This window comes from Heptranchias perlo, chromosome 1, assembly GCF_035084215.1.
Source record: "Heptranchias perlo isolate sHepPer1 chromosome 1, sHepPer1.hap1, whole genome shotgun sequence".
Taxonomy (NCBI): Eukaryota; Metazoa; Chordata; class Chondrichthyes; order Hexanchiformes; family Hexanchidae; genus Heptranchias; species Heptranchias perlo.
Window position 1 is genome coordinate 90,286,524 of NC_090325.1, and position 22,268 is coordinate 90,308,791.

Here is a 22,268-nt window from a genome sequence, read left to right on the forward strand (position 1 = left end):
TATTATCTCGTACTTATCCACATTAAATTGCATCTGCCACCGGTCTGCCCATTCTTCTAACCTGCCTGCCATCCTGAAGTCTTTGATGGTCCTCCTCACACCTTGCCAAAACTCCTGCTTTGTGTTTTCAGCAAATTGTGAGATTATATTCCTTTACCCAAGTCCAAATCATCTAAATATACTAAGAACCAAAGTGCACTCAGAACTGACCTCTTTGGGCACACAACTTCCAATCTGAGCAATGCCCATTGTCCTTAACCCTTTGTTTCCTGTCCGTCATTCAACTTTCTATCCATGCTATTGAATTTGCTTTTAAACCATATGCCTCAATGTTTCTAACAAGCACCTTGCAAGCACCTTGAGAAATCTTATTGATTGCCGTTTGAAAATACATGTAAACTTTGTCTACTGCATTCCCTTTAACCAATTCACATGTTCAAAAACTTGTTAAACTAGAATAGAATCATAGAATGGTTACAGCACAGAAGGAGGCCATTCGGCCCATTGAACCGATATCAGCTCTTTGTAAGAGCAATGCAGCTGGTCCCATTCCCCTGCTTTTTCCCCATAGCCCTGCAAATTTTTTCGCTTCAAGTATTTATCCAATTCCTGTTTGAAAGCCACGATTGAATCTGCTTCCACAACCCTTTTAGATAGCGCATTCCAGATCATAACTACTCGCTGCGTAAAAATGTTTTTCCTCATGTTGTCTTTGATTTTTTTGGCCAATCGCCTTAAACCTGTGTCCTCTGGCTCTCGACCCTTCTGCCAATGGGAACAGTTTCTCTTTATTTACTTTATCTAAACCCTTCATGATTTTGAACACTTTTATCAAAACTCCTCTTAACCTTTTCTGCTCTAAGGAGAACAACCCCAGCTTCTCCAGTATATCCATGTAACTGAAGTCCCTCATCCCTCGAACCATTCCAGTAAATCCTTTCTGCACCTTCTCTAAGGCCTTCACATCCTTCCTAAAGTGCGGAGCCCAGAATTGGACACAGTACTCCAGTTGTGGCCGAACCAGCGTTTTACAAAGGTTCAACATAACTTCCTTGCTTTTGTACTCTATGCCTCTATTTGTAAAGCCCAGGATCCCGTATGCTTTTTTACCACTTTCTGAACCTGTCCTGCCACCTTCAAAGATTTGTGCACATATACCCCCAGGCCTCTCTGTTCCTGCACCCTCTTTAGAATTGTACCATTTAGTTTTTATTCTTCCCCTCTCATTCTTCCTGCCAAAATGTATCACTTCGCTCTTCTCTGCGTTAAATTTCATCTGCCACGTGTCCGCCCATTCCACCAGCTTGTCTATGTCCTCTTGAAGTCTATTACTATCCTCCTCACTGTTTACTACATTTCCAAGCTTTGTGTCATCTGCAAATTTTGAAATTGTGCCCTGTACACCCAAGTCCAACTCATTAATATATATCAAAAAAGCAGTGGTCCTAGTACGACCCCTGGGGAACACCACTGTATACTTTCCTCCAGTCTGAGAAACAACTGTTCAGCACTATTCTCTGTTTCTTGTCACTTAGCCAATTTCGTATCTATGCTGCCACTGCCCCTCTTATTCCACGGACTTCAATTTTGCTGACAAGCCTATTATGTGGCACTTCATCAAATGCCTTTTGAAAGTCCATACACAACATCAACCGCATTGCCCTCATCAACGTCCTCTGTTACCTCATGAAAAAAACTCATTCAGCACCTCTGCAATTTCCACCCATACTTCCCTCAGCAACCTAGGATGCATGCCACCTGGACCAGGTGACTTACCTACTTCAAGTACAGCCAGCCTTTCTAGTACCTCCTCTTTATCAATTTTTAGCCCATCCATTATCTCCACTACCTCATTTTTACTGTGACTTTGGCAGCACCTTCTTCCTTGGTAAAGACAGATGCAAAGTACTCATTTAGCACCTCAGCCATGCCCTCTGCCTCCATACGAAGATCTCCTTTTTTTTATCCCTAATTTGCCCACGCTTCCTCTTACTACCCGTTTACTATTTATACGCCTATAGAAGATTTTTGGATTCCCTTTTATGTTAGCTGTGTGTCTATTTTCATACTCTCTCTTTGCCCCTCATTTCCTTTTTCACTTCTCCTTTGTACTTTCTATATTCAGCCTGGTTCTCACTTGTATTATCAACCTGACGTGTAGAGGTGAGGTACACGTTTACAAGATTCGGAAGACTAGATTCTTGGGTCAGTGTAAGAGTCAGCTGAAAGAGAGCAGATTGTGTCAATCACTGTGGAGGTCCATTTTTGATTGCTAATTGTTTTTGTTTGCTTTACTAAAGAAATTATCTGGATAATTATACAGATAGTTGAAAGCAATTTGCTCAGACGCTCTCGCTCTCGTTTTCTCTCTAATTTGATCTCTTTTTCTTGTTTTCTCTTTTTTTCTCTCGTTCACAAGATTTAAAAAAGTGACCTTATTTCTTTCATTATTTGCTTTATAAAAGCAGACGTTCATATGGATGCTGCATAGCTACACAGTTGGCTATTGCTGCATCTTAGGCTACTGTAAGGCTAAATAGCATTGATAGAACTCCAGCATTTGCAGTGCAGTGAAGCCCCTCCTTGATGCTGTCTCGTTGACTTGATTACATCAGCTGCCTTGTAATTTCAACCTAGTCTAAAGCTTCATTTTAAAAATACCTAGTTAGTCTGTTGGGAAGCCTGGATAGTTTTAAAAGTTTGTATGAAGTGTTTTTAGTAAGTGAGCACAGGTGGATGCTTTTGCCAGTGCTCTCTTGACATGAAAAATAGCGATGTTGCGAGTTCAGCAAAGTACATGTGCCATTTATTTGTGATTCACCTTATAGCAATCTGGCCAGCAATATAACTTTGGCCTGCTGACTGCACATAACAATTTACAGGAAGCTATGATATTAATGCAATCCTAAGCACGTAGATGATTACTGCAGGTCTATCTGAGAACAAATTACAGTATGAACTAATTGCCACATTTAAATTACTCCTGCAAATTCTTTTCTAAATTAAGACTTAAAAGATATTGAATGTGAGCCAGAAAACAATATTAATTGAACTCTAAATAGCAGAGTGTAAGGCTATAATCTAATCAAGGCGTTTCAGTGATGTCATCCTAATCCATGAAGCCAAAGCTCAAACATTTCCTGTGAAGACAGTGGCCTGGAAATTATTCCCTTCTAATTAGATGAATAAAGTGGGTATCTTGGTTCAGCAGCTTTAATGTAATCCTGTTTCTGAAACAGTTAAACAGTTTCATGTTTGCGAATGCCAACTTTATTAATACTATTTGTGAAAAGTTGACGGAAAAAATAGCTCTTCCCATTAGCAATAATTATCTGCATTTCCATTATCCGAATTCCTGATTATTTACCAGAATTTTCACTGGACGAAACTTGTGTAAGGTGTCACTTTATTGCACAGCCTGCTCACTACATTTTACTTCTTTTGCCTACGTAAGTCATTGCAGTGCAACAGTAATTCATTGCATATGAAACCCTTTCAGACATTGAAAAGACTTCATAAGGGACTATATAAATGTAAGTCTTTCTCTTTATTTTATTAATAAGTAAAACTACCCAATGCTTTATGTCTGTATTGCCCTTGTTTTAATTCCCATGCCTATGGTACAGCTGTACCATACAGATAAGGTCAAAACTTGACCATTTCTATTATCCACCATTTTGATAGTTAATGGCGATCCCAGTACTTGAAAGAAACTGGGACATCTTGTCAAATATAATATAATTTTTGAGGTGCAATCCCCACCGCTTATAGCGGACGCATTCGTGCAAATATGATTTGCCAGTTATACGCGTGGTTGGTGTACTGTAACGTATATGACATCTGGGGACCTGGAGTGCCAGATAAAGTTAAGATTTGCTGTACTCTGTCGGCTGAGTGAGAAGTGCTGTTAACCAGCCATGCCTAGCGTAAGATGCATGTTCTGCTAGTTTTTCTTAAAATATTTCCTGTCCCCTGGAAATACTTCCCTTACTGAGTTTTTGCAATATTTTTTGCTCCTATGGGAATGATACTAAACACAACCATCCAGTCTGCAGAACAATAGAATAAAATTCCTGGAACTCAGTGGCTCTTTCGGCCCGAAATAATATGACCGGCAACTTAGAAATTGACGTTAATGCAAATAGCTAATGGTTATCGCTTTTTGGCCAATATAAGCCACTGCTCGTTTTAAATGTGGATATTTTAAGTGGAGGGGGCTGTACTTCTTTTAGGACCCTTTTATTTTTATGTCCTTGTTAACAGCCAGAGGAGCATTAGGGAAATTTGTGCTGTCACTCTCCAGGCTTGTACAATCACAACCTGTGTTTAATTGTAAATTGTAAATTCAGAATGATTCCAAAGTGAGAATTTACAAAATATATTTAACAATAAAAGTTACTAAAAATAAAATACACTAGTAGATTATATAGTGTAATTACATTTTGATTTTTGCCTTTTTCAGGTGATAATCCCATGATGTAGGGCTGTTACCAGCATAAAATCAGATATGGTGCAGCAAAACTACATATTCAGTCAAATTTGCTCATTTGAGATTCAAACAGAATATTACCCCTTTGTTAAATTTTTAGATATATAGTTTTCCCCATTGGTTCATTCAGCAAATTTATTGCCCAGTTCAACACGCACCATTGGTTTAGCTATTCTCGGTCAGCAGTAGGGAGTCCTACAATTGGTTTCAATGTCCCTAGGTTTCGGGAGAGGGAGAGGAAGAGCAGGGTTTCCACTCCTGATCCACTCCAGTGACTCCTTCTGGATAATCCTCTTGTGTGTATGTCTGGTGAGGATAGGATTGATGCAACTCATGATTAAATAAAACATACTGAATATTTAGTAAAGAAACTGCAGTTAAAATTAACTTTTATAATTCCCTCAGGATAACTGGTTCTATGATGATATACGTGATCTGTATTTCAGAACTCCTCTGTTACTATATCCTGATCCTGAAATCTATTGAATGGAGCCTTAATAGAAGCAGCATGAAATAAAGTTGAACTTAATAAGACCTCATTCACAGTTCGCTGCTGCATTCAAAGTCACTAATGTTAACCACTTAATAGTTTCTTTCTTGCAGGTAGAGGTTGGTGATATAGTTAAAATAAATTACACAGAATGTGTACCTGCTGATACTGTACTACTCTCATCAAGGTAGAGATGCCTGCTGATGCTTGTGTAGAGGTTGACCCCTCTACCTCCTGCACCGCCCCAGTAATCCTCCAAGAAAATGGAATCAGTGGCAAAATGGAACTAGACCACGCATTTGTCAGTTATTGTTTCGAATGTTTCTAATATATAATGAACATAAGGTTTGGGGTTTTTTTTTGGTCAGAAAGGGCAATTCATTTAAAATAAATATTGTCGAGGAGAGGGTCTCCCCTTTTAAGAGCTGACCAGGGTACGGCGTTTTAATTCTTTGTTAACAACGGTGATGTCCACAATAGGCTAAAACCATTATGACTTTATCTCTGTTTTAAAGAATCCTGAATTAAAGACGATGCATTTAAGGGGAAGCTAGATAAACACATGAGGGAGAGAGGAATAGAAGGATATGCTGATAGGGTTAGATGATGTAGGGTGGTAGGAGGCTCATGTGGAGCAAAAATGTCGGCTTGGATCATTTGGGCTGAATGCCTGTTTCTGTGCTGTACATTCAATGTAATGACAACAATGATGGCATAACCACATTCCTAGTGCGTGGATTAACAATAGCAGCCTGAATTTGGAGGAGACTTCTGTCACAGTCCTGCTGCAACTCCAATGGATACACCAGGTTCTGGAGTTTCAAGGGGCCTCGCCTGGGCCCCAAACATCATCCTGTCAGAGGGGGCGGGGCCTCCTTATGCTGGACGTTCCCACACCCCATCACCAGTGGGACCCCAGTATAAGTGTGGAGGCCAGTAGGATGAGGTAGACCGTCCTCCAGAAGGTGCAAGGAAATTAAGCTAAACCTTTATAAATCACTGGTTAGACCTCAGCTAGAGTATTGTGTCCAATTCTGGGCATCACACTTTAGGAAGGATGTCAAGGAGTTGGAGAGGGTGATGAGGAATTTTACCAGAATGATATCAGGGATGAGGGACGTCACTTATGTTGAGAGACTAGAGAAGTTGGGATAGTTTTCCTTAGAGCAGAGAAGGTTAAGGGGAGATTTGATAGAGGTGTTCAAAATTATGAAGGGTTTTGATAAAGTAAATAAGGAGAAATTGTTTCCAGTGGCATGACCTCCTTCTGTGCTATATGATTCTATGATCTGAGTGGATCCCAGCAGAGGGGATCCACACCAGGTTACCATCCTGGATCCCGAAGAGTAAAAAGTTTTATTGGCTCCCTTGCAGAAGGAGCAAAAAAGTTTTTCCAAAGGAAAACACGCCCTCCCAGTCCAGGGGGGCAGCAGGTGCAGAGTTTCCAGCCTGTGTGTGCCAGTGGGTGCCTGAAATGCACTGATATTGGCACAGGTGGCACCAGACCCATGCAAGTAAGGTTTCCTCCCATCGAACCCCGCATACCCTCCACGGGATTAACGCTGGAGACCACTAATGGCGTAACTGCCAGATGGTGGCTCGTGCGGTACATGTTAACATCTGTAAATTAGGTCAATTTCCCCTGATTTCTGGACTTTTATGTGGGTTAACAAAAAGAGAAAATTGATGCTTGGGCAAAAATGGATTGCTATAGATCACTGTTTTGGATTAGTAAAGCTGCTTCATTTATTTAATAGCCACAATTGCTCTTACAGTATATTTTTTTAAAAATTCAGATTTTGTTTATTGCCATGACAATACATTGTTTCTGTATTTTTATGTTTTACATACTCTGGGAATAGTTTCAGATTTAAGACTTTTCATTACCGCAAATTGTATTTTAAAGGGATTTTCTAAGGATGTAGTTGTATATGCAGTCAGATGAGACTAAATTTAGTTTGAAATTCAACTTGAGTTTTAAAAATTAAACTAGAAATCCATTTAAGCACTAATATTTAAAATGGACCAAATTGATATTTCACAAAATGCTACTTAGTGTCCATTTTTTGCGGAACCATTTTCTTGGAGCCTATTTCTTTGAAACCTTTTTAGATGTCTTTTACAAAATCCATTTTCTGTTCAAGTCACACAAGGCATAGGTTGAAGCCCAGTGAAAACTCAAAAAAGTCCTGTTTTTCATTCAAATGTGTCCGTGAAATAAAATATTAGTGTGCATTTTATTTTAGCAGTGCTTCTGTTATAATCTTATAAAATGCACAGTACTCCCTCTCAATTGCAGTTTTCCCTTTCAATTGCAGTTTTGCCTTAAAATCATAGTTGTAAAAGTAGTTTTGTTGCTAATGTGTTGCTGTTTGAGTGAAAACTAGAATCGTGAAGATCCAACTTGATAATGAGAAGCAGCAGCATTATGTAGATTTTTATTAACTTTAACATTTTTTAAAAACTAACTAACATTTTTTTTCATGTGCCAATATATCCTGATGACCTGATGTGGAACTTGGCTTGCTAACTATTATTGAATGTTTCCAATTCTAAAAACACTACTTTATAAAGCATTGCAAGCCACCAAATTAATATATTTTCTTGACTACTGTTTGAAATAGTAGATGGTTTGAGCCTTTAAGATTGATCAAATTGCTGTCCCAAGTATATTTTCTGTGTTTTACACAAAAAATTAGATGGGATTTATAAAAAGACTGAGCGTATTTTTTGTGTATTAAGATTTAAACTATAATTTTCCTATTCTAAATGTTTATATTGTGTACAGATCCGTCTGCACACAACACTTTTTAAAAAAAAAAATTATGGTAATCCTTGGAGTCATATGATTGATTGCATCGGACATGAATAAAATGGATTTTGAAAAATTATATAGCAAAGAAATTTTAATTGTTAATTTTATTTTCTGTATAACCAATCGATTTGCTTCTTTTTGCCGTTTTCTCATCACACTTTCCATCATTTCCTTATCCCTCCACATTATTTTTGTGTGTGTATGTATGTCCTAACCCTCTATCTGCTGGGATTAATATAGGTGGCAGTGGGGGAGATTGTGAAGGTGACCAATGGGGAACATCTCCCAGCTGACCTCGTCATTCTGTCATCAAGGTCAGATTTGATTTAGGAAATATAATACTGCAGAATTTTAAAGCAGCAGTGGGTCCTCAAAAGCAGCCCCAAAGAGGCTATTTGTAATTCTTCTTCAAATGTACTTTGATTCACATTCTGCATCAGATTCCTGAATAAATTTTGATTACTAACAGAAATGGCCTTTTGTGGGTGGGAGGAGGAGGAAATATCAATTTGCTCCTTCTCCCCAATGCAATGTAGCTTCCTTAATGACTGAAAGGATGGTCTGACAGTTTGCCCCCAGATAACCTCCGGTGCTGCTCCGTACGAAGCACTGGAAAGTGCACACAGGCAAGCTGCTCAGCCTTTCTATGGTTCGTTCTTCTGGGAAGTACCTGGCCTCTGTGTGGCACTTTCCATGGCAGCACAGTTGAGATTAGGAACTTGTTGTAAAGAATCTGTTCTACAATTCTGTAGTGCAACATATTGGAGTTGCAATACTCACCATTATGCTCTGCAATAATGTTATTGCATTAAGAAGCCATCAATAATCTATTCCCCTTCACTGACTCAGAATTGTTAGAAGAACAAAATGTGATGTGAATGAATTTTCCAACTTGAGTTTTAGCAAAGAATTCCATATATTGTGCATAAATATTTTCTTATAAGATGAAGAGTTCACAAGTCATCCCTTTTTTTCCATAATGCTCAACTGTAGCTTAATTTTGTGAAGCCAAAGTTGCATGTAGCTATTTTCAATTATAGTTAAATGTCTAGGAAGCATAGATTAACTAATTGTGTGATGCTGTAAAAAGGCCAATTTTAGAAATGAAGTAAACCATGTTAAAATTATGACTTTTGCAGAAAGTCCAGCTGTTTATGCTTAACCTTTAGAGCAAAACTAAATTTTAAGGATGTTTACATCTTATAATTTAAAGATGAAACAAAAGGTACTTTTCCAAAAATGTCATTTTAATAAAAGTTGAGCTGTATAAGAAGATGCCCTGTTTAATTATTTTTTTCTTGGTGAGTTTTACAAGCTCGCTGGAGGACCCACTGTACTTTTCTGAATGTTATCATTTGCATGTCCTTGAATTTATAACTTCTCACTTTTTATGTTATGTGACAAACTGCACATTGCTGTGGCAAGTTTAACTACTACAGTACTGCATCTGCACCTTGTGGTGTTGTAACTTACTAATCATGAAGCTTGCTTGAAGGTCCCTATTTTTCTGATTTGTATCTGTTAACTGTTGTGTAGCTTCGCTGCTGCGTTAACTGATGTGCTTTTATGAAATGTGATCCTAATTATTTTACATATACTATTTTGCCTTTTTGGATGATGCTTCCCCTGCTCCCCTCCCTCGTGGTTAACAGGTACACAGAATCTTTTCTTGCACATGTAACATGTATGAGCTATTCCCCTTACGGCAGAATGCACAAATTCCTAGTGCACATCTTTCAATGATCATGGAACTGGTCCATAAATAGTAATTGATTGGGCTTTTCTCATTGTCCAAATTAAATAACGAGAAAATGTTTCTTTTCTCCTTCTATATCAGTGGGAGTAGAAACTGTAAGATGTGCTTTAAGGAATAGGTGCTAAACACTGAGGTGTTTTGTCATCTGCAGAGCAAAATTATTAAAATCATCTTTGGTGTGTTCAGCCAACTTTTGTACAACCATTACTCATTTTGTACATAAATGAAGTGCATTTAAAATAAATTATCCAAAGTTTGACTTCCTTATTCTGTTTGTAAATTAGATATATGAAGTAAGACTCAATTATATAGAATTGTCTATATAAATTAATAAATGTTTGGCTGTTGGACTTAGCATTGTCAAACATTGAAGTGATAGTGTAACATGGATTGAATAACTGAATTAGTCTCTTAAAATTCTTTAAAATTATGACAATTAAAATGTTCTATTTTAATCAAGGAAGTGCTATTTAAGTGGACCAGTGTTCTGTTGAGACTTGCTTTCACGAGTTCAGAGTATACATATCTGAATATTCCATTTTTCAAATCACCAACACTGAATGCATCATGGTGCAAAAAGTTTACTGCAATGTATACAAACAATTTTATAATGGTTAGTCATGAGTTTGGTGAGAAACTAAAGATGCATTTTTATTGAAAAATGCTTTAATGACACGTGAATGCTGAATAACTCTTGCTCTGCTGGAATTTAATTCTGTCGCTGAAAAGCTGCTTGAGCTTTGCAAAGTTTCCAAGTAGTCATATATTGGCTGTTTAAAATTTAATAAACTTGTCATTCTGTTTCATATCAGTGAACCACAGGCAATGTGCTACATTGAAACTTCTAATTTAGATGGAGAAACAAATCTTAAGATCCGACAGGTAAGATTTCCATGCATATTGGTTTGCGATATATTTAATAAACAAACCAATTTAATTCAATTAAAACTATCTTATCAGGTTTGAACTAAACTTAGTTGTAGGAAAGCCAGTCTTTAGTCTTGAGTTTGGTTTATTTTTGGGGTAATCAAAATAACTTTTTAAATACAGCTTTGTGAATTTGACTCGTGGTTGTAATAAGTGCATCAATCAAACAGTAAGATCTATGAACCCTGTAAAAATATTAACAGTGCTACTCCAGGACTGAAATTGCAGTTAGAGGCAAAAGCGTTATCTCTATTAGGTACTGAATATACATTTTGGGTATTTTTACTCTATTCTTAATTCAGAAAAATTGTATTTTGTTTCCAACTCCATACGAGTAAACAAGTAACATTTGATTTTCCTTTATAAAGAAGTTATTGAAGTAGTACATTTACAAGGATGATACCAGAACTAAGAGGTTATAACAATTAGGAAAGACTGAATAGGTAGGGGCACTTTCTCTAGAAAAGAGAAGGATGAGGGATGACCTAATCAAGGTCTTCAAAATTATGATGGGGTTTCATAGGGTAGACGTAGAGAAGATGTTTCCACTTATGGAGGAGTCCAAAACTAAGGGCCATAAATATAAGAGAGTCACTAATAAATCCAATAAGGAATTCAGGAGAAATGTCTTTACCCAGAGAATGATTAGAATGTGGAACTTCCTTCCACATGGAGTAATTGAGGCAAATAGAATAGATGCCATTAAGGGGCAGCTAGATAAGTACATGTGTAACAGATTCGGACGCGACACCAAATGGCAATCGATGTCGCATTTACTAATACTTTTACATGTTTGATTTAACTATCAAATATTAGACAACAAAGATCAAAACAATATCACCCCATTTGATCTCTGGGCAGAGTTTGTAATTGAGTTGGCGACGTGGTCGTTTTCCAACAGTGAGGTAGTCTTCTGATAGGTGTTCTTCTGACAGCTGTGTCACCTTCAGACAGCTAGATGTCCTTCTGATAGCTGGGTGGGCTTCGCTGATTCCTTTGCCCCAAGCTGAAAAGACATTGGGTTTTTATGTCCTCCACCCCTGGCAGGAACCTTATACCATATATGAAACAATATTCATAAGACCCTGATAGATTAACAAAGTTGGTTTTCAAAGAATCCAAGATGGTCAGCTTGTTTTAACATTACTCATCTAGCTATCTTGTCATAGTCCTGGTCTTATCGCTATCTTTGGATTATTCCATTTTTTGGGCCATTGTTCCTCTTTTACCACATAGCTGCCTTGTCTCATAATGAGGGTAACAAGGGTCAGTCACTAGTCAAAGGTTAACAGTTTACAATTCAGCAAAATAAGCCACACACTCAGCAAAATACGTAGCATAGCCTGCAGAGCATGATGGTTAGTAGTATTAAGAAAACAATGTCAATTTTTCCCGATTTCCAATATTCTCACATGAGAGATAGGAATAGAAGGATATGCAGATATGGTTAGATGAAGTAGGGTGGGAGGAGGCTTGTGTGGAGTACGAACACCAGCACAGACCAGTTGGGTCAAATGGCCTTTTTCTGTGCTGTAAATTCTGTGTAATTTCAAATAAAAGTATGATTTGGATACTTTATGGTTTGATTGTGACAATAACTTTTTTTATTCACAAATGCAGTAATTTTTTATAACTCAGTGACAGCCCCTCATGACATGCCCTCAAGTCAATGCCCCTGTATTTTAAAAATCTGACCTTTGTTTTAGATTTCTGTCCAGAGCTTAAATCTTTTTTTTTCCAATCAATATCCGTGCCATGCTTAATTTTTTTTTTAAGCAGCACTACATTACTTTAAGTAATAATCTAGTTACAGCGTAAGAGAATTAGACTTGAACAGAATCTTATTTGGATTTTAAAAATCAAGATATTTTGAAATGGTCTTGCATGAGCATGTTTACCGCCTACATCATATTTGGTAATTAAGAGCAAAACAATTTTAGATCCAAGTTGATTCAAATTAGGAGATTCAAATTTGTGTGCATTTATCCTTAAGCAAATATGCACAGAGGAACAAAAACTTCATTTGTCCAAAAATGCAGTTAGAGATTCTGCTTTTGACATTTTGTTTATCTTGGCAACTTTGTGTATTTCACAAGATACTTACGGATGAGGAAGGATACTCTGCCCATCTTCCATTCAGAACAACCCTACAAACCCCCCATTGCTGCATCTAGTTGTTTCAGAGTCCAGGGTTTTTGCCTCCACTGCTCTGCCTGGAAATCCATTCCAAGTGCTTGAAGAAAAACTTCCTGATATCTGTCCCAAAGTTACCTTTTAGTAAGTTTTAAACTGAGTCCCCTTGTCCAACTCCCACAATTAAATTTAAAGTAATAATCTAGAATAACCTTTTTCATACCATCTTGTCCATCTCTAAGATCACCTCTCAGACACCTTGGAGCAGAAATTGGTTTAGGTCTATTTTCGGGTGCAAGATTGGTGATGTGTTCCATATGCATGCCAGAGGCCAAATTGGACCTCAGTCTTCATCACCATCATTCCAGCGAGCTGTAGGCACCAATTGAGCGTCAAGAGGTAGCTCGCTGGCGTGCACAAGACCAAATTGGGCCAGCTGTGACGCCGGCAGCAGATCTAGGGTAGGTCCTTGGGTGGGGGGGGGGTGGGGGCGAGCGTGTGCTAGCAGCAGCCCACTGATTTGCTGTGGTACGAGGAGGAGCACTCCTGCTCCTCCTGGCCCCTCACTTAAGGTAACTTAAAAACAACAAAACTTATTGTTTTATTGGCTTCCAACAGTCCCTTTAAGGACCTCTCGTTAGGCTACACACTAACCCGAAAACTGAGCGGAGCATGCCCGGTCCATGCTCTGTTCAGTGCTGCCGAATTTTGGAGCAGGATCGCGAAACAGGTGTTTTGGTCCCTCATTAGCATATGCAAAGGACCTAAAGCTTGTTTGAGGCGGCGGCCGCCGGGGACGCCTAAATATTACTAGACCCAATATGGCATCGGTAATACTTCTGGTACTGTTTTGTTGCACAGAATGTAGCTCTTGAAATTGGTGCTTTTTGCACCCAAAAAATGGGTGCAACGTGGTCCGATTTCACCCACCCTCAATGTTTGGCTGAAAAGCCCAAGTTTCCTGGGCCTTTGCTCAGAACTAAGACCCCTGACATTAGGGATCAATCTTTTCGCTTTTCTATACACTCCCTCCAGTGTGTGAAGGTCTCCCTTGTTTCTGTGACCAGAACTGGCCACAGTACCCAAGGTGTGGTCTGACCAGGGTGCTGTTCAGTTTGATCATTACTTCTTCTGACTTCTGTTCTACTGTCCTGGCTATATAGTTCAACATTCAATTGGCTTTGTTGATAACTGCTCTGTAATGGTGAACATGTTGAGTCTACTAAGACTTCTAGGTGTCTTTCAGTTTCAACCGTAGCTATTTCAACACTATTCATGAAGTATGTATGCTACCCATTTTTCCTTCCTGTGCACAGTACTTTACACTTGTTTGCAGTAAATTTCATCTACCATTGGTCAGCCCAGTCGCATATTTTTAGCATATTCAGGGCTTGCCTCCTTTAATTCCCGTCTAGTTTGGTAGCAGTGAGTTTCAGAATCCATGTCATTGATGTAAATTAGAAACAATTGTAGTTCCAATACTGATCCTTGGAGCACCCCACTCAGAACTCTTCTTTCCCCCCATCAACCTTGATATTATCCCTCTAACCAGTACCGTTTGTTTTCTACCCTTCAGTTAGTTTCTACATACCTAAGTTTTGCCCTAAATCCCGAAGCTTTGAGCTTAACTAGTAACCTACCATGTGAAACTTTATCAATGCTTTTGGAAGTCTAAGTACACAATGTCATAGGGTTTACCACAATGGACTTGTCTTGTCACTTCTTCAAGGAAATCAAGAAGGTTGGTCAGGCAGGATCGACCACCTCTAAAGTTGATTGCTCTTTGTTAAGTTGTCATACAGATAATCTTCAAATTTATTCCTGATCGATTCCATTATTTTACATGGAATTGAAGTAAGACTAATGGGTCTTTAGTTAGCTGTGTCTGTTCCATCATCCTTTTTGAATATAGGTACCGTACTGGCCTGTTTTCAATCTACTAATGCCTCCCAAGTGTCCATTGACACCCTTGTAATGATTGTTAGTGAAACAACAGGGACAAAGTGGCGAGTTTTTTTTCAACCAAAATGTCCTGATGGTTCAGCTGATGAAAACACTTCAGTTTGCAACTGTGCCACACATCAGGAAATGGCCAGGTTTGATTTCTGCTTTATGCCAATATAACTGACCTTACCTGGGGTAGCATTAAGTATGCTACAATTGGCCTCAGTGCCCACTTAAAATCTGCTGGGGTTCCCACTCTTGTCCTTTGTGCAGTGAGCCCTGCTGGAAAATGAGCATGTGTGGACAGCTTTGATATCCTGCTGATATTCACTGCCTAGGCTTGCACATGAAGATTAGCTGCTTGAACAAGGTACTAGAAGGTAAATATGGCACTGTCCCCCAGGATAGACTGTTGTCTTCAGGAGAGAAGAGGGCCATATGGGGAGAAGGAAAGATAAAATGATGGATACCTATTTTGCATTCTAAGCAGTGGAATGGGGTGGGGGCCAGGGAGAAGATGTTAGTCTCTGGTGGTTTAGTGGTCGAGTAGGAATCTGTACTTTATGGTTCATAGAAAAACACCAGCAGCCTTTCGGGTCAAAATTAGCTTTGCTTTTTAAATTGTGAACACTTGAATTTTTGGCTGAATACCTCAATATGGCTTTGGACACTGCCATTGTTCAAACCTAAAGAATCAGCATAAAGGACAAACTATCAATCGTACATTACTAAGCCATAGAAAGTTCTAGGATAAACCACTGAGTATAATAGGATGCAGGAATATATTATTCTGCCCTACGTTGCATTAAAGCAATTTGAATTCTGCCTAAATTTTAGATGGCTACTTTCTAAGAGAATGTAAGCATTCAATGCCACAGTTTTATTTTGAGATACTACTTGGACGAACAGTATCTAAAGTAACCCATAATTAAACTAAACCCCCTCAAAGTATTAAAAATGAAAATTGAAAGTTATCAGTAAGCCATTATAAAATCTTGTTAATGCAAATTAAAGTTGTGATTTTCTTTTTTCCCCTCTCAAGGGTCTACCTCAGACAGCAGACATAAAAGATATTGATAGTTTAGTGAATTTTTCCGGCAAACTTGAATGCGAGAATCCCAACCGGCACGTGTATGATTTTGTTGGCAACATTCGATTTGATGGAAAGAGGTAAAGTAGGCTGAAGGAAAAGATACATTAAAATGATGAACATTTTCTTCTCAAAAATATGTACAAATTTAATGACTGGACTGCATTCAAATTCAGCCCCTACTGAAGGAATAAACGTCTCTTTTGTAGCAGACTGTTCTTGAGATGAGAGAAGTTTCTGCAGTCTCATTTCCAAGCAACCATGACGATAATGCCTGAAGCATCCCTGGAATTTTACATTAATTAGTATTCAATTAACATCATTCCTTTCTTACAGTGGAACCTACGTTATCTACTTTCCCAATTATCTTCTGAACTTTTTCTGGGCATAACTGTATTGCACATCCTGTTAATATTTCTTTTGTCATTTGTATTTCATCTCCTTTTCTTTGTGAATAAAGCTGTTCCTTTTGTTTATTTTACACTTGTCTCTGTGCCTATGCTTACAGTATTGCTGTAAATTGTGCAGGCTCTTTGGCACGCTCTCGTATGACTCCATGAAGTGCTGATGTTGAGCTACCAAAGCTCATTTTTAGGCAGGCTCTGAGAGGTCCAAATCCCAAAGCTCAGCAGCTGATGGAGTGCTCGAGGTGCTCATTCTGCCAGCAGGTTGTATCTTCAGTTCCACTTTCACTTGCAATCATGCTCTGTTTTACCAGAAGCTCCCTTCTGCAACATTGTTACAGATACCAATACGATCTCGGGATGTATAATCTGCCTCATATTGCAAAACCTAATTTTGGGAATTTTTGGCTAGCTATCAATCTCCATTATCTACTGATGGATCCTTGCCATAGTGGCCGATTATTGGAGGTTTCACTGTTAAATAGATCATTGCAAGGCAAATTCTATTTCCCTGGATCATTTCTGCGCATTTATGAAAAAAATCGTCCTTAAGATTCCTGTGTGGAGCCCTTTATGTGACCAATTATTGCAGAGGTACGGCTGATTGAATAATTGGGGTGTGTGTGGGTGGGTGGGTGGGGGTGTGTATTTTTGTATTTGTGACTTGCTCCTGGTTTGTGAGGACCTATGACAATTAATTTACAATTACACTGCAAGCAAAATGCTTTCTATTAGCTAAGGGAACGAATAAGGCATGTGGTAAATTAGTGTCTGAAGAAAGCCAATGACGTACATCAATCTATCTAAGGTAGCATTTCTTCAATGAATAGTCATAGAATCATACAGCACAGTAGGAGGCCATTCAGCTCTTTGTGCCTGTGCTGGCTCTTTGAAAGATCTATCCAATTAGTCTTGCTCCCATAGCTCTGCAAATCTTTCCATTTCAATTATTTGTCCAATTCCCTTTTGAAAGTTACTATTCAATCTGCTTCCGCCATCCTTTCAGGCAGTGCATTGCAGACCATCATAACTTGCTGCATTAAAATAAATTCTCCTCACCTCCCCTCTGGTTCTTTTGTCAGTTACCTTAAATCTGTGTCCTCTGGTTACCAACCTTTCTGCCAGTGGAAACAGTCTCTCGTTATTTACTCTGTCAAAACCAGTCATGATTTTGAACACCTATCAAATCTCCCCTTAACCGTCTCTACTCTGAGAACAATCGCAGCTTCTCTGGTCTCTCCACATAACTAAAGTCCCTCATCTCTGGCACCATTCTAGTAAATCTCCTCTGCTCCTTCTACAAAACCTTGACATCCTTCCCAAAGTGTGATGCCTGGAGTTGAACACAATATTCCAGCTGAGGCCTAATCATTGATTTATCACTGTTTTAGCATAACTTCCTTTTGTACTCTATGCCTCTATTTATAAAGGTCCTGTATGCTTTTTAACAGCCTTATCAACTTGTCTTGCCACCTTCAAAGATTTGTGTATGTGAACCCCCAGATGTCTCTGTTCCTGCAGCCCCTTTACAATTGTACCATTTAGTTTATGTTGCCACTCCTCATTCTTCCTTCCAAAATGCATCACTTCACATTTCTCTGCATTAAATTTGATCTGCCCATTTTATCAGTCTGTTTATGTCCTCCTGAAGTCTGCTACTATCCTCCTCATTGTTCACTACAAATGTTGTCTCATCTGCATATTATGCCCCTTATACCCAAGTCCAGGTTATTTACATATATCAAAAAGAGCAGTGGTCCTAATACCGACCCCTGGGGGATATCAATGTATACTTCAGTGTGAGCTGTTTCTCAGTGGTAGCGCTCTCGCTTCTGAGTCAGAAAGTTGTGGATTCAAGTCCCACTCCAAAGACTTGGGCAAGAAATCCAGACTGACGCATCAGTGCAGCACTGAGGGAGTGCTGCACTGTTGGAAGTGACATCTTTTAACCAAGCCCCCATCTGGCCGCTCAGATGGATGTGAAAGATCCCATGGCACTATTCGAAGAGGAGCTGGGGAGTTCTCCCCAGTGTCCTGGCCAATATTTATCCCTCATCCAACATCACCCAAACAGATGAACTGGTCATTTATCACATTACTGTTTGTGGGACCTTGCTGTGCATGATTTGGCTGCCACATTTCTTTCATTGTAACAGTGACTATACTTCACAGTTTTTATTTGGCTATAAAGCGCTATGGGACGTCCTGAGGTCCTGCAAGGCATTCTATAAATGGGAGTTATTTACTTTCCTCCAGTCTGAAAAATAACCATTCACCATTACTCTCTGCTTTCAGTCTCTTAGCCGATTTCATATCCATGCTGCCACTGTCCCTTTAATCTCATGGGCTTCAGTTGTGCTAACAAGCCTATTATGTGGCACTTTATCAAACGCCTTTTGAAAGTCCATTCACACATCAACTGCACTACCTTCATCAACCCTTTGTATTATTTAATTGAAGAACTTAATCAAGTTTGTCAGACACGATTTGCCTTTAACAAATCCGTCCAAGTGACGATTAATTTTGTACTAAATTATGGTCTCGAAGTTTCCCCACCACCGACATTAGGCTGACTGGCCTGCAGTTACCGGGATTATCCTGCTTCCCCTTTTTGAACAGGAGTGTAACATTTGCAATCCTGAGGTCCTCTGGCACCACTCCCATATGTAATATCTTCCCTCAGCAACCTCGCGTGCATCTCATCCAGACCGGGTGACTTTTCTATCAGGGCGATTAAGTATTTCCTCTTTATCTATTTTTATCCTATCCAATTTCTCTACCCTCTCCTCCTTTACTGTGGCATTGGCCACTTCTTTTGTAAAGTACTCAGTTAGTACCTCAACCATACCCTCTGCTTCCACTAGAAGATCTCCTTTTTGGCCCTTAATCAGGCCCCTCCTTCCTTTGACTATCCTTTTACTATTTTTATATTTATAAAAGACTTCAGTGATCCCTTTTATGTTACCCAGTAATCTTTTCTCGTAAACTCGCTTTGCCCCTCTTATTGTCTTTTTCAATTCTCCTATGCACTCTCTGTATTCTGCTTGATTCTCTACTGTATTATAAACCTGAATTTTATCATAAGCCACCTTTTCTGTTTCATTTTAATCTCAATTTCTTCAGTCATCTAGGGAGCTCTAGCTTTAGATGCCTTTCCTTTCCCCTTCATAGCAATGTATTTAGTTTGTACCCGAACTATTTCCTCCTTGAAGGCCTCCCTTTGCTCATTTACTGTTTTACCCGCTAATTTTTGTTTCCAATCCACCTGGTTAGGTCACTTTTCATCTCACTGAAATTAGCCCTCTTCCAGTTGAGCATCTTCTCCTTTGATTGTTCCTTGTCCCTTCCCATAACTACTCTAAACCTAATATTGTGATCACTGTTTCCTAAATGCTCTCCCACTGAAACATGCTCCAGTTGCCCCAATTCATTCCCCAGAACTAGATCCAGCTCTGCTTTCTTCCTCGTTGGGATGGAAGCAAGAAAGTTCTCCTATACACTTCAGAAATTCCTCCCCTTCCTTGCCCTTCACACTTTTTCCCCTCAGTCTATGTTGGGATAATTGAAGACCCCCATTATCATACTCTATTGTTTTTACATTTATCTGAAATTTGCTTGCAAGTGATTAACTTTGGTAAGTGATTATCTCGAAATTCAGCAAACTTTGATATTTAATATGCAGGAGAATTAAAGTTAACACAGCAGTAATGCAAATAACAATATGCCGACAATGAGCATTTTTTGATTCCCAGATTGTTGTCATTGTTTTTGATTCAAATGTTCCAGAATTACTACAAATAGTGTGAGATTGGTTTCCCAGTATTAATAGGCTTATCACTAGGCAACAACACTTACATTTTGATATACTTTCTGGTGGGATACAGAATATCAATAGATGTTTTTAGAGGTACCATATTAATTTTATTTGTGTAAAATAATGTGGACATTTATTCCAACATGAAACCTACTGGCGATTTCACCTAAGTCATGATAGAAATAATTCAAACCATTTTGTGTCCCTGTAGATTTCAATAAAGTAAGTTGGCCAGAGTTCTAATTTTTGTTGTTTGATTATTTCTGTGTATATATTGATCTCAGCTGAGATTTGCCCTTTTCATTTATCTCTCTTTCAGCACTTTTCCCTTGGGCCAAGATCAAATTCTTTTGCGAGGTGCACAATTAAGAAACACCCAATGGGTTCATGGAATAGTGGTTTATACAGGACATGACACAAAACTCATGCAGGTATGTTTACACAGTATATTGCTGAATTATCTTTTTAAAATGTGCTTGCTGAATTGAGTTTTGAATTGTCACAGTTTTCTCTTTGAAGGATGTCGAGAGGGGAGTGAGGAGGTAGATGGATAAGGATAATTTCTTCTTTTCCCTTTTCTGGAATCTCTCTATGCTGCAGCCACACAACATCCAAGTCCAAGAAGATGGATTGAACACCTGTTCTTTTTTTTTTATTCGTTCACGGGATGTGGGCGTCGCTGGCGAGGCCAGCATTTATTGCCCATCCCTAATTGCCCTCAAGAAGGTGGTGGTGAGCCGCCTTCTTGAACCGCTGCAGTCCGTGTGGTGACGGTTCTCCCACAGTGCTGTTAGGAAGGGAGTTCCAGGATTTTGACCCAGCAACGATGAAGGAACGGCGATATATTTCCAAGTCGGGATGGTGTGTGACTTGGAGGGGAACGTGCAGGTGGTGTTGTTCCCATGTGCCTGCTGCTCTTGTCCTTCTAGGTGGTAGAGGTCGCGGGTTTTGGAGGTGCTGTCGAAGAAGCCTTGGCGAGTTGCTGCAGTGCATCCTGTGGATGGTACACACTGCAGCCACAGTGCGCCGGTGGTGAAGGGAGTGAATGTTTAGTGTGGTGGATGGGGTGCCAATCAAGCGGGCTGCTTTATCTTGGATGGTGTCGAGCTTCTTGAGTGTTGTTGGAGCTGCACTCATCCAAGCAAGTGGAGAGTATTCCATCACACTCCTGACTTGTGCCTTGTAGATGGTGGAAAGGCTTTCGGGAGTCAGGAGGTGAGTCACTCGCCGCAGAATACCCAGCCTCTGACCTGCTCTCGTAGCCACAGTATTTATATGGCTGATCCAGTTAAGTTTCTGGTCAATGGTGACCCCCAGGATGTTGATGGTGGGGGATTCGGTGATGGTAATGCCGTTGAATGTCAGGGGGAGGTAGTTAGACTCTCTCTTGTTGGAGATGGTCATTGCCTGGCACTTATCTGGCGCGAATGTTACTTGCCACTTATGAGCCCAAGCCTGGATGTTGTCCAGGTCTTGCTGCATGCGGGCTCGGACTGCTTCATTATCTGAGGGGTTGCGAATGGAACTGAACACTGTGCAGTCATCAGCGAACATCCCCATTTCTGACCTTATGATGGAGGGAAGGTCATTGATGAAGCAGCTGAAGATGGTTGGGCCTAGGACACTCCCACTTCTGCCAATGTTGCTGTATAATACTGCCAGGAGAGATGTGAAATCATGGGGAAGGGGGAGGAGATAGAAAGACTGGCTTCTACCATTTTTTTTTTACTTCTCTCTTCCCTGTGGAAAAGTATTTGCCCTCCAATTAACACCTTCCCAGGATAGCAAGACTATGATCAGTCTTTTAGAGAATTACCATATGCTACCATTTCATAGTGCAGTGGAGCTTTAATGTACTGTGCTACAGGTCACTCCAAGGTAAATCCCTTTTATAGAATTCTTAGTTTGTAATGATGAGTCTTAAGGTGTAAATGGCCCAGTTTGCAGGTTTTATTTTTTAAAAAAAGTTTCCATACCCCATAATTGGAAGTTATAGACATAATGGCAATTGAGACCAATAAATCAAGCAATTTGATTAACTTCAGCGCTTGATCCGGTAATGGCTTGGAAATGGACTTGTAAGTTAACCTATGCATGTCTCCTGTATGCTGTGAAATACAGTAAACTATGCATATGCATTTTTTGGATCCATATTTCCAGAACTGTTTCCAAAATAGGCTTAAAACTGTAAGTTATAAGTTATTGTAGAGTAGAAAATGCCACTGGTCTGAAATACAGGACATTGTACTTGAGTGTTCAGATATCCTGAAAAATGTCAGCTAATTTTCTGTTTGTGCTTTTTTTGTATGTAAACATGAAAATCTATATGGTAGTGCTTAAACTGCACCATCTTTCTAAAATAAAATCACATTTCTGTGAAGATCCGCCAGTCTGCTTATAGTAGCA

General features: G+C 39.3%; 1 protein-coding gene across 1 annotated transcript in view; it reads left to right on the plus strand.

The window, feature by feature from the left end:
- The window catches only part of atp8a1 (ATPase phospholipid transporting 8A1), a 417,286-nt gene that overhangs the window by 152,272 nt on the left and 242,746 nt on the right, over positions 1 to 22,268 (plus strand). Inside the window, exons 7-10 of the mRNA XM_067988311.1 lie at positions 8,035 to 8,108; positions 10,363 to 10,432; positions 15,597 to 15,724; positions 20,182 to 20,293. Of these exons, the coding sequence (XP_067844412.1) occupies positions 8,035 to 8,108; positions 10,363 to 10,432; positions 15,597 to 15,724; positions 20,182 to 20,293 (384 nt within the window). The remainder of the gene's footprint in view (positions 1 to 8,034; positions 8,109 to 10,362; positions 10,433 to 15,596; positions 15,725 to 20,181; positions 20,294 to 22,268) is intronic.